The sequence below is a fragment of the Felis catus genome, chromosome B2, assembly GCF_018350175.1.
Source record: "Felis catus isolate Fca126 chromosome B2, F.catus_Fca126_mat1.0, whole genome shotgun sequence".
Lineage (NCBI taxonomy): Eukaryota > Metazoa > Chordata > Mammalia > Carnivora > Felidae > Felis > Felis catus.
In genome coordinates, this window is record NC_058372.1 from 131,825,519 (window position 1) to 131,837,703 (window position 12,185).

The 12,185-nt window shown below is 41.9% G+C and overlaps 1 protein-coding gene across 7 annotated transcripts in view; it reads left to right on the forward strand.

Moving 5' to 3' along the window:
• Positions 1-3,453: 3,453 nt before the first annotated feature.
• ADGB (androglobin) overlaps positions 3,454-12,185 on the forward strand; it is a 162,343-nt gene continuing 153,611 nt past the window's right edge. For all 7 annotated transcript variants that reach the window (XM_045058174.1, XM_006932082.4, XM_045058180.1 and 4 more), the window contains exon 1: positions 3,454-3,578. In XM_045058174.1, the coding sequence (XP_044914109.1) occupies positions 3,505-3,578 (74 nt within the window). In that variant the 5' untranslated portion in view covers positions 3,454-3,504. The remainder of the gene's footprint in view (positions 3,579-12,185) is intronic.

Here is a 12,185-nt window from a genome sequence, read left to right on the forward strand (position 1 = left end):
TGATAATTAAAGAGCAGGGTATGAAAGGACAGCTAACCTGAGCCATCAGCGGAACGTGGAGAATTTACACCTTCTCACTTGATTGGTTAAATTCTAGGCAACTTATAACTGACCCGACTGCAAAGAGGTGGCTGAGCACCTTTGACGTTATTGTCTCTGACTGTGGGACCGAGTGTCCGAAGCCACCCTGAGCTACGAGCTAGGACTTGAAGAAACAGAAATGCTTCCCCTCTCTCTGCAATAGCCCGCCCTGCCTCAGTCCTCTGGGACCCCCTATGCTGGGCGGCAGAATGTTTACCACAGTTCACTTCCTCATTTCAGCAGATCCCCAAGTAGACCAGAGAGCCCTGCCTGTTCTGTTTGTGCAGGCATGGGGAAGTGAGTATTTCTAACCACTTCCCTATGGAGCAGGGTAGCATTCCTGCCGCCTGAAGCCAAATAACTCTTCCTCGAAAAAGAAAAACATAGATTGGAGAGAGGCTCTACCCTGGGTAGTTCTAATAAAATACAAGCCCTGTTTCTCAGCCTTTGGAGTTTATTAAACAGTCAGAGAACTTGGAAATCCATAAGCTGAGTTGCGGGGCAACTATTTGGATTTGTGACCCTGGAAGGTTGTAGCAAGGGTGGTTAGCCTGGAGTAGGGTGGAGAGCGAAGCCTGGGGTGTGTGGCTAATCGTGCTCTGCCAACCGCCCCACGTCAGGCGAGTAAGTCTCTTTACTTCTCTGCACTTCAGTTTCTTTACCTGTAAAAGGCGATGTTAGCTATCATTATCCGAGTGCTTATGATGTTCCAAACATAACATCTGAGCTAGAGTATTATTCTTCTCCTTTCACAAATGAAGAAAATGGAATTCAGAGAGTATAAATAACCTATCCAGGGTAACTCAGTCAGTATTAAAATTCAAGTTTGTTTCTAAAGCCTATTCCCTAAGGAGCTAGCATGCCTCCCTAAGCCTGGGGTGTACCGGGAATGTAATAAATCACTGCTATTACATAATGGCATTGACCATGATTACCACCTGCCCATAATACGGACAAAAAAATATATATATATATATAGATGTAGGGTCAATTGTCCTTTTTGCACTGGCACATATGAATACCATCTTATGGTTTCACAAAGAGCATATTTATCTCTTGGAATCATGGCCTGACCAGAGTTTAGTTGCAGAAAGAAGAGAAATTCTGTTTATGCATGCTGCATACATAGCATAATAAAGGAGAAAGAACACTGGACTAAGAATGAATAAGCATTTCATATTAAAAAAAATATTACCTCATTCCATCCTTATGTCAACTCCTTTATTTTTATCCTAATTTAATAGATGAGAAAGTAGTCTCTGAGTGGGTGTAGTGATATGTTTGGCTTCAACCAGTGCTCTTTCCTTTAACGCCTCTGGTCTAGACTACACCAGCAGCCAGAAACTCTTGGCAAGACACTTCTCTCTTCTTGGTCTGGGGGTTTTCATCTATAAACTATGGGTGGGCTGAAGATTACTTAATTGCTAAGACTTTTCTTCTCCAAGGGTCTTGGCATCTTGCAACCATTAACAAATGGCTTCAGGGATGGCCTTGGCTCAAGATGAAACTCACCCGTTAATGGGTTGATTGCTTAAAATTGTGCTATTTTTAGCCACTCATCTTCGTATGTGCTTCTGGTTATGCATTTGATTCCTTTGATAAGATTTGGTGTTAAATAATATTTTCTCAAAGTTTGGTCCTCTGCTTTCATTCAGGAGAGTTCTCTGGAAATTTCAACCTTGGGATACATGAGGCAGGGTATTCAAAATGTCTTCATTTTTTTCCCCACGTATAAAGGGGATGTTTGTAGGGCACTTTTTCAATCATAAAATGGGCTGAAGTTATTTATCTTGCATATAGAAATATAATGAAATTGCTGTCTGATTGTTATATGTGCAACCCCCAATAACAATAAAGCATAAAGGCTATGCTGAGTAGACAGGGCTGGGCATTCATTTGTCAGGAGAGTCGAACGATTTGCTTTAGAGGAAGCTGGTTTTCCCCTGCAGAGCTGGGCTTCTGAGCATTGCCTAGTCCCAAGAGCAGAGGGGATTATTTAAAAATAGTTAATTATGGGGTGCCTGGGTGGTTCAGTTGGTTGAGCCTCTGACTTCGGCTCAGGTCATGATCTCACGGTTCCTGGGTTCGAGCCCCGCTTCGGACTCTATGCTGACAGCTCAGAGCCTGGAGACTGCTTCGGATTCTGTGTCTCCCTCTCTCTCTCTGCCCCTCCCCTACTCGCACTCTGTCTCTCTCTCTTTCTCTCTCTCTCTCTCTCAAAATAAATAAACACTAAACAAAAATTTAAAAATAGTTAATTATTTCTAGGCTCATGAGAGAGCCCAAAGAGTGATCGGGGTTCTAAACCTCAGGTCTGTGCACGATCAAATTTCTCTATGGTGAAATTGCATCGGGCCTGCACAATATTTTGCTTCGTTAAAATAAGTTTTCAAGTGTTTCCAGTCTAAGCATTTTCCAACTTCATTTATTCACATTATCTGCCCACTCTTTGATGACATTTGGGCTGTCATCTCTGGAACAGGGGCTCCTATATGCTGTGCTTTCATGGTGTGCTAAACATTTTACACACATACTTATTTTCAAGACAGAATTGTGAGTTAGATGTTAGCATCTCCTGATTGCAAATGAGTAAATTGAGGCTCACAAGGAAGAACTTGCCAAGGCAGGATGACTAATAAATACCGCCAGGGACTGGCTGAGCATTAGGCTTGAGTCTTAATAGGTCTTGGTTTTCTTGGATCTGTTTCTTCTGTCTCCAGCGCCTTCTCAAGTGAGTGTATCAAGGGCCACTGGATTCTATGACTTGAATGTTTTCTTTCACACGAACAACAGGGACACTGGACTTTTTCGTCACAGACTTCATTCATTATTAGCTAAACTTGAGCGACTTGGGTGCCCTGATCTTGCCTTCCCTGCAGGGATCTCCCCCCCCCGCACTGCCCTGTATTCATTTCTGGCCCCGCCCCTTTCAAGCCATTAGCAAATTCAGTTCGTCCATAATGTCTCCTTAGTTATAATTGAAAGAACTTGTTCAGCGGGGAGAAGACCTGGAGAGAGGCGACATCGCATAATAATCCATCTTCAAACAACTGAAAATCCGAGAGAATAAATAGTGTGTATGGCTCTGAAGAGTACAGCCAGGTAGAGCGGACCTGATACGGCTGCAATTTTTCAGAGCTGCCCATCAATCCTAGCGTCAAATCCAGTCCCTCCGAGTTCCTCCCCGGACACCCAACTGCTAGGTTCCCACCTGGATTTGGAGACCTGAACTCACCGCGTCAGCGGCCCCACCCGCGGCCGCAGAGTCGCTGTGGAGGAGCCGGGGATCTGCCCCCTCCCGGCAGCAGACGCTTGGCCGCCGTCTCCTGGCAACAGCAGACGCGGAGCCGGGCCGGGCCGAGGCCGGCAGCTGGCTCCGAGCTCAGTCCGCGCAGGGTCCTGGGGCCTGAGTCCGCCTCTGCCATGGCCTCCAAACAAGCCAAAAAGAGAGAAGTGCATCGTATCAATTCGGCGCACGGATCGGATAAATCTAAAGAGTAAGGGACCTTTGCCTGCCCATCCCACCCCTGGCCTAACCTCTTGGCCTGACCCCTCCTCCCCGGGCTGCTTCCCTGCAGCAGGCTCTGCCAGGGCGGGAGTGGGGCTGGCCTGCTCGCTGCTTCTCTATCCTCGCTGGGAACCCCATGCCTGTCTTGGTCCGTCCCCTTCCCAGAGCCCCTGGTTTCCCTGACCCAGCTGCCCAGCTGCACTTCCGGTTTCCATCCGTGAACCCCCCTCTCTACCCGCCCCCCCTCACTTCCTTCATAGGCCACCCTGGCTCTTAGAAGGGTTGCAGCTGCCTTAAGGAAGAGGCATAGCTCAAAGGCTGTCCAGTTATGGTCATGTCTGGCCCCAGTGATGACAGACAGAGACAGAGATAGAGAGACAGAAAGAGAACTTTGACCTTAATGCTTAATGGTGATTCCCTATTTTGTATCTGCCTCAGTAGGACAAGTAAAGGCCTTTAATCAGATGCCACCAGATGTAAAATGGTTTTAAAAAGTTAAAACTATATCAATATGTAGGTCACGTTACTAATATAACTCCTCTTCCGCACTCATTCCCATGTTCCTGATTCCCTAGTCCCCAGTTCTGTCTTTGCTCGTAAGCAGGCTTCCAACTACCTGGCAGATAACCCATTCATTTTATTAACTTAAATTTCAGGTACTATATTACATACACAAGTGATTTTAACAAGATCGCTCTCCTGCTAAATACCAATGTAGGTCAGGTCATTTCAACATTTACTAAAGGTACAAGGCCTATGAGGTCGTATAAGATCAGGCTCTTATTGCATTTCTAACTTTACCACCTCCTTGTTCACATACTAGTCTCCTCTCCACTCCCTGGAATACCCCTGTGCTGTTCCTACCTCGGGGCCTTTGCACTTGCTATTTCTGCTGCTTGAAAGCGCTTCCCCCAGATTTTTGTATGGTTTTCTCCCTCATCTCCTTTAAGTGTGTACCTAAATGTCATTTTCTCGTGTCAGCTTCTTTGGCCAACTGTTTTAAAATCACAACACCCATTTTTCTGCTAAGACCAAAAACCAAAACAAGCAAAACAAACAAACAAACAAACAAACAAAGCCCTCCATATTTTCCTTTCCTGCTTTATTTTTCTTAAAATTTTTGTTCATTTAAATACTACATATTTTACTTTTTAAAAATTATGTTTATTTATATGTCTTCAGGATAGAATGTAAGTTCCATGACGGTAGAGCTTTTTCTTTTTCTATGTGATACGCTGTTGACTCCTTAGTACCTAAAGTGATTCCTGGATCATAAGTAGCAGACACTCAAAAATGCTTATTTAATGAATGAATGACAGTGATTAAGTAAGAGGTTATGAAATGGTTGCAAAAGAATTATTGAATATATTAAAAAAAAAACCCTAGTCAATGATGGTTATAATTAATGCACGTTGAAGGCTTATAACTCTTAAGGAGTTTGGGGGAAATCTTTGACTTGAAAGAGTTTATTTATATCCTGGGAGAGATGAGATTGTTAAGGAAAAAAATAAAATGATCAAACGAGATACCATAAAACACAGTACAGGGCCTGGTCCTATGATGGGTGTGTCACATGAGAGAGAGAAGGTGCTTACTGATAAGATGCTAACTCTCTCCTCCCCAGCACTTCCCATTTCTTTTTGAGATGATAATGTTATTTCTAACATGTTAATTTTTTTCCAGAAAACATCTGAGTTGAATTATGTCAATAAAACTGAACATGTATATTTGTGAAAATAGAAGAGCAAAGGCAAATAGGTACACAAAATCTAGGCTTTGCCAGAAACTATCTATTGAGGATTAAACATCAAACCATTAGATTTTACTGTAGCATTATGTGACAGAATGTGAAGTTTGTTATAAATCAAGTCGGCCCTCTAAGTTTAACTGAAAATCCAATCATAGCTACCAGGCTTAGTCGTCATTAAAAGATAAGGTACCACCCAGCATGGGGCCTAGAGATCGAAGTCTGTCAAGGCTCCAGTGTAATTGTCGTTTGAAATGTGCTGGGGGCATTTATACTAAGTTTTACATATTATTTTACCACACCTTGCAGTTACACAGCCAGTAGTTGCAACCAACTCTACTGTGGTGCTAGATCTGGAAATGAGAGAAAAGGTCTGCAGAGCCTTGAAAATACCAATCGCCAGCCTACCTCTTTTATTCCCTAAAATTATGTGTCATAATGGGGACACGTCTGGCTTTTGCCTAGCATGCTGGCTAGTACTGAGCATTGCCACTTGCTGATTAAATGAGCTCATAGGTTAGGGACCTAGCTTGATTTCCATCCCTTCTGGGTTGGATTAAAGCCTGGTTCTCCCTCCCTTTCTAATCCGATCTGCTGTTGGCAAAGTGCAAAAAATGAGATGTTACAACTGAGAAAGCAGAGGCATCTATGTCCAGCTCTGACCAAATTCAGAAGTAAATGTGACTTTGAGTCATTAATACAAGTTATGCCAGAGAGCTGAATTGTCAGTCTTGACATTAGGTGAACTTATTATCATTTGCTCTGTTTCCCTGTATCAGGAAGAATGGCATCTCTGTTACATGGTTCATTCTGACACTAATTTTTTTTGTGACATTGGACTTGTCATTTTTCTATTCTGACATTCAGTGTTTTTCTTATTTAAATGAAGAACCATCTAATTAAAATTGCTCCCAATGCACTCTGTCCTTCCTTCTCTGCTTTATTTTTCCCTCCAGCAACAAACTTACATGACTTCATCAGATTTTTTAAAAACTCCAGTGTCTCCGTAATGACTGAGGGATTTTGTTAGAGTTAAGCATTTCAAACTTTGATTTAATTTATGGTTTCTAATAGAAGTTGTCTTTTTAGGGGCGCCTGGGTGGCTCAGTCGGCTGAGCGTCTGACTTGGGCTCAGGTCATGATCTCACGGTTCGTGGGTTCAAGCCCCGCGTTGGGCTCTGTGCTGACAGCTCAGAGTCTGGAGCCTGCTTAGGATTCTGTGTCTCCCTCTCTTTCTGCCCCTCCCCTGCTCATGCTCTGTCTGTTTCTGTCTCTCAACAATAAATGTTAAAAAAAAAAAAAGAAGTTATCTTTTTAAAATTCCATCTTCAGGAAAAATCGTTGCCGTAGCAAATGTCACAAGTTGCAGCTCTCCTTATCAAGTAGCTAATGATAAATAGAAATTATGAACCAATCTAACCAATTTGAAAACCAACTGGCATGGTGAAGACGCTTTCATTGCTAGATGCTATGAGAAAGATATGTAGTGACACCAAGTCAAAAATTTGATTTTCTTGGAAGTACTAAATATAAGCCTTTGGTAGGTCATGGATAACTTAAAAGAGAGAAAAGGAAGCATGAATTTTAAGTATTCATAGTTATTAGAAATGTTCAAGCTTATACTTTTTAACACTAAATTCTTTGGAACTTTAATGGACAGTATGAGAAAGGGAAATAATTGAGTGTTTACGGTCAACAAAATTTTGTTTCACTTCCAACAGCACAAACCAAGTCAAGTGAACAGACAACCTCTTAAACTAACAAAAATTATGCCACCTTGTAGATTCTTAGTGATGATGAAATATCATTAAACCTCTTTCCAAAACAGAATGAGATGTATTTCATAATGCCCAAGTTAATGTATCCTTAGTGCCTTAAGTGCCTATCTAAATTTTGTAGACTTCTCAAAAAAGATCACCACATCAGCCTGTGTGAAAATTTGAAAACGGGACTATTAGAAAAGCCCAATTGTGATGGGTATTATGAAAGCAACATAAAATAGAAGATACATATCTTACTGAGGATTAAATTAAGTGGGTTCTTGGTTACCAGAGGTTCACGAGGGAGAGCTGGTTAAATGAAAACATGCATATGTTCCTCCACCTTCAGAGATCAGGAAAGAAATTCCTCACCAGAGAGTAGAAAGCTTCCCTCTAGCCCCATGTCCAGTCCTCACAGCTCCACAGAGAAAGGCAGAAATAAAAAGACCAGGAGAGGAGGAAACAACCCAGGGCTCACACTGAGTTTTGGGATTTCCCCAGGTGACCTCTGTGGACCCCAACAACTAAAGTCAATTAACAAATTTGAAAGGTCAGCTCCTGTGACAGATGCTTCCCTAGGGGGAAGCTTGTTCTTTATGTTCGTTTCTGAACTGTTCAATGAGCACTGCTCATGCCCAAGTCACCGGTACGTCTGGGAGGACAAGGAGTTGTGAAACATGGTATCTTCTCTCCAGGGTTATGTAATCGGGGAGCACAAAAAAAGCCCTTAAGATTCACACAGAAGTAACTAAGAAGCATATGGTGATGCCACACTGGTCAGGAGGTACTTGTTAGAAATCAGGGAAGGAGCCATATGTTGGCTTGGGGTTAGATTAGAGACATCGTGAGATTCCTAAAATGAGGGCTCTACGAGGCAGAGGAGAGGAAGATCATTTCCAACTAGAGCTGATCTGTCCTCACTCCTCTAACAGCCAATGCCCAAATCAGAAGGCACAGGTTAGCGAGATGGTCAGTGCAGCCAACAGGAACGTTTAGGTCCCAGAAAGCCATCCGGATGGCTGGTATAGACAGTCTGTGTATGAATGGACTGGCACATTAGGCACCCAGAATGACTATGCAGCAGAATGAGAGGGACAGACCAAGGGATTTAAACTATATTAAGGGATTGAAACTATGAGGGAAAACATAGATATTTTTCTATATTAAAATGATGCTTTGTGAGGAATAATTCAACAATCGTCTGCATGGACTTTATGCTGGATTAAGAGTCATAGCAAGAAATAAGTGGTGGTCTGAGATGATGGAGGATGCCTAATTTGGGGAACTCTTGATGGTAGTGAGGAACGTTTTTAAAGGGGGAGTGGATGGGTACAGAGCTTAGCTATAAGGTGATTGAAGTCAAAGACTACAAAACCCGAATTTCTGATCTTCTATTGCCATGGTAATATTTGTTGTGATGTCCAGCTATGACACCACTCTGTCTGAAAAGACAAGGGGAAAAAAAATGAATAAAATTCAGTGACACATTTCTAAAGGCCTTGTCTGGTCTATCTTTGCATTCTCTCAGGACCTGGCACAATGCGTGTTTAATAAATGTGTGTATGATTTAACTGAGTTGAACCGGAAACCTGATGTGGCAGCTTGGCCATAAAACCCTCTAAGTCAGAACCAGAGAAAGACTTCAGAGAGCCAGAGGGGAGGGGGCCTGTCAGTCATCCCCAGAATGCAGGGTGACACTTGGCATAGGTTAGGGCACTACATAAATGTCCGTTGCATAGCTTTAAATATAATATCTCAGCCCAAAGTCCTGCTTCATGAGGATAGAAGTATCACGTTCATCTTGGTCGGGTCTGCCATCAATTCTCCCTTTAAAATAAACCTCATCTAAGCACTTTTTAAATAATTTATTCAGATTTGACATGGCTTAAGAATCATCTCTGACAGTGAAATCTTTTTTTTTTTTTAAACACCCAATTTTTAGTTTAGTTTTGGAGAAGAAATAGTTCCCTCTAAAGTTGACTCAGTAACATTACTAAGGAAGTAGAAGTTACCTTAAAAAGATTTAAATTTATAAACTCCTATAGAATTTGTACTTTATTGTTACCTAAAAACATAATCAAATGTGTACTTTGAAACTAGTAATGTTGTTGCCAGTGCTTCTCAGATGAGCAAACTAATATTGCCTCCATCAAAAGTGATTATTTAAAAGTAGTTTAATGGACTTTAACATTTCCTTGACATTTCCAGGTCACAGTTTATTTAATTCAAGGGATTAAATAATTTACAAACTGATTATGCTACTTAATGTGAGATAAAATGACTAAAACCTGTATCTAAGACAGATTTGTATAATTTGATATAATATGTGGAATGTGAAAGATTGGATAGAAATATTACTAATCTTTCTCACTTTCATCCCAACAAAGAACATATGCATACGTTGTGATAAAAGGTATCCAACTAGGTGTTTTGAAGCTGTACTAACAATCCTCCAGGAATAGGTCCAGGCTGATTAATTACAAGTTCTGGGGCTATAACTCTGTTGAGTCATATGGCTGAATTAACACAAGCCACATGTTTAAAGTAAACAACTTTTATTTTGAATGGTTATTTTGTTTGTTTTTTGTTTTTGCTGGTGGCAATATGAATGTGATGGTCCAAATATTTTGTGATTATTTTTATTCCGTCTGTCTGATACGATGAATATTAGACTTACATATATGACTTCCGTTGAAGTTCTTAAAAACCCAGTGTGCCCTTTCTGCCCTCATTTCTTCACCTCTCAGTATTCACTCCAGGCTCTGTGGTTTCCATCCACAGCCTCCATGGAGACTCTCAGAGGCCGGGTCAGCTCAGAGCTTCTCTGTTCTCTACATCTTCAGACTTTCCTACAGTGTTTGTTTCCGAGTAGAACTGCAAACTGGGGTATGCAGAAGAGCTACCTACCGAATCTGAGGGAAGGAGAGGTACCCAGGGTAGTTATAAATTAGTGAGAATGTGTCTACGGCTCATCAAACCTTGTAGAATCAGAGGCAAAAGGAGTGGAAGCAGGAAGAACTCTGGACTTTTGTGCCTGTGTTAGTCTGGGTCAGAAACACAGTGAGAGTTTAACCAGGTAAGGTCAAGGTCAAAGGTGAAGTCTGTCCCGCATGCAGTCCCAAGAGGGCCCATTCTGCGTACTATTATAATGAATTGGAAATTAGAGACAAAGCCTCACGTTTGTGCCACCTTGGGTCAAAGTCCAGTAGGAAGTTAGGACTGGTTTCCACCATAGACAGAGAATGAGGTTATGAGGATAGCAGCTGGAGTTGCAGTTAAAAAAAAGTCAGTTGGAACCTGTGCACGTACAAGCCTGTGGGTCCTGTTGTTTCTTCAGTGGATTTTGCTTAAGGTCATTGTAGACACTGATTCATGTATTTGCACACCATGTTTTATGTTTGTGCTTTATAAATACCAGCTTTGCGGCTGGAGGGTAGGGTGTCAGATCCTGGCACATGGGAAGCTTAAGATCCCAGTGGCCTGCGTACTTGGGCTTTTGAGTGAGAAACTTCTTGTTCTACTCCCCCAGTTCCTCCTGTCCTCCAGAGGGTTCAGCTGCCTAACATGTGTCACTACAGCTGAATCTCACCTTTCTTGCCCTCTCCTAGAGGCCTCCTTTGTCTCCGGCCTACCTGTCTTGTTTTCTTTCTTCTACCCCCCAAATCAAGTCATTCTGGAATGGTCTTACTTCCCTCTCCTCTCATTGCCTCTCTTATCTCTCCTTTGATCATCTAAAACAGTCATTCCTGATCAAAGTCGACTAAATTAGCATCAGTGGTACTTACTGTGTAATTGAGCTCAAGTTCAAGTGGACAAATCTGCTTGGATGTGCTCTACTATTCGAAGTTAAATATATCCACAATGGAGGTAATGGTTTTTTTTTGTTTGTTTTCTCCCAAGTGTACATATTTCCCATGTCTTTCATTTTAATTTTTTTTAAATTTTTTTTAACGTTTTTATTTTTGAGACAGAGAGAGACAGAGCATGAACGGGGGAGGGGCAGAGAGAGAGGGAGACACAGAACCGGAAGCAGGCTCCAGGCTCTGAGCCATCAGCCCAGAGCCCGACGCGGGGCTCGAACTCACGGACCTCGTGATCGTGACCTGAGCTGAAATCGGATGCTTAACCGACTGAGCCACCCAGGCGCCCCCCATGTCTCTCATTTTAAAGAATCTTGTTACTATCCTCGCTGACACTCTGACTCCACAGTTCAGTCCTACTTGACTTTTCCCTCCTCTTTGCCCATTGCGCCTAGGTGGTCTCTACGTTCTTTTGATTTTACCTTCAAATTTCTTCTCTAGCCTGGCTTAGCCTTCATTTTCTTCCTTGTCATTTTCTAGTTTGGGCCTTTAATAACTCCAGGTGGAACCACTGAAAAAGCATTCTAATTTCCTTGTCCTTCAGTCTAATTTCCAATCTTCTTTATATGCAATACTGTTAGTAATCTTAACACCCTATTCCACCAGTAGGTTGTTCCTGCTTTGAAAAAAAAAAAGAGAAAAAAAGAAAGAAAGAGAGAAAGAAAGAAAGAAAGCTAGAAAGAAAGAAAAGGAAAGAAAAAAAGGAAAGAAAGAAAGAAGGAAGAAGGGAGAAAGTAAAAGAGAGATTGAGAGAGAGAGCAAGCAAGCTGGTTGATAGGGCCACAACCAGCTTCAACTCCCTCCTATTTTCTGTTACCAACCAAATACTAACATACTATTTACATTTTCCCACTTTTCGGTCTCTGTGCCTCTCCCCATTCTCTTTTCTCTGCTTACAGTTGCTTTCACCCTACCCTATAATTCTATGCATGTCTTAAGACCTGCTTTTCTTCGCAGCCATCATTGATTTGCTAACTCGGAAGCCACTATCCCCTCTTCTGTGCTGATGAAGCACTGAGTTTTTAACTTTTCTTGAGCTCTTTCCGCTTTTGCCTTTGCAGTTCCCTTACTGTGCGTATTTATTCTCACTACTTTTAAGTTATTTGAGAATAAAACCGAGTCTTACTGATCTTCATATTCACTCAAGCACAATGTATTGAAAAAAAGAGATAAATGTTGAACTTTTACAATTAAGTGCCCAATTAAATAATTTGAACGAAACCAAGGGA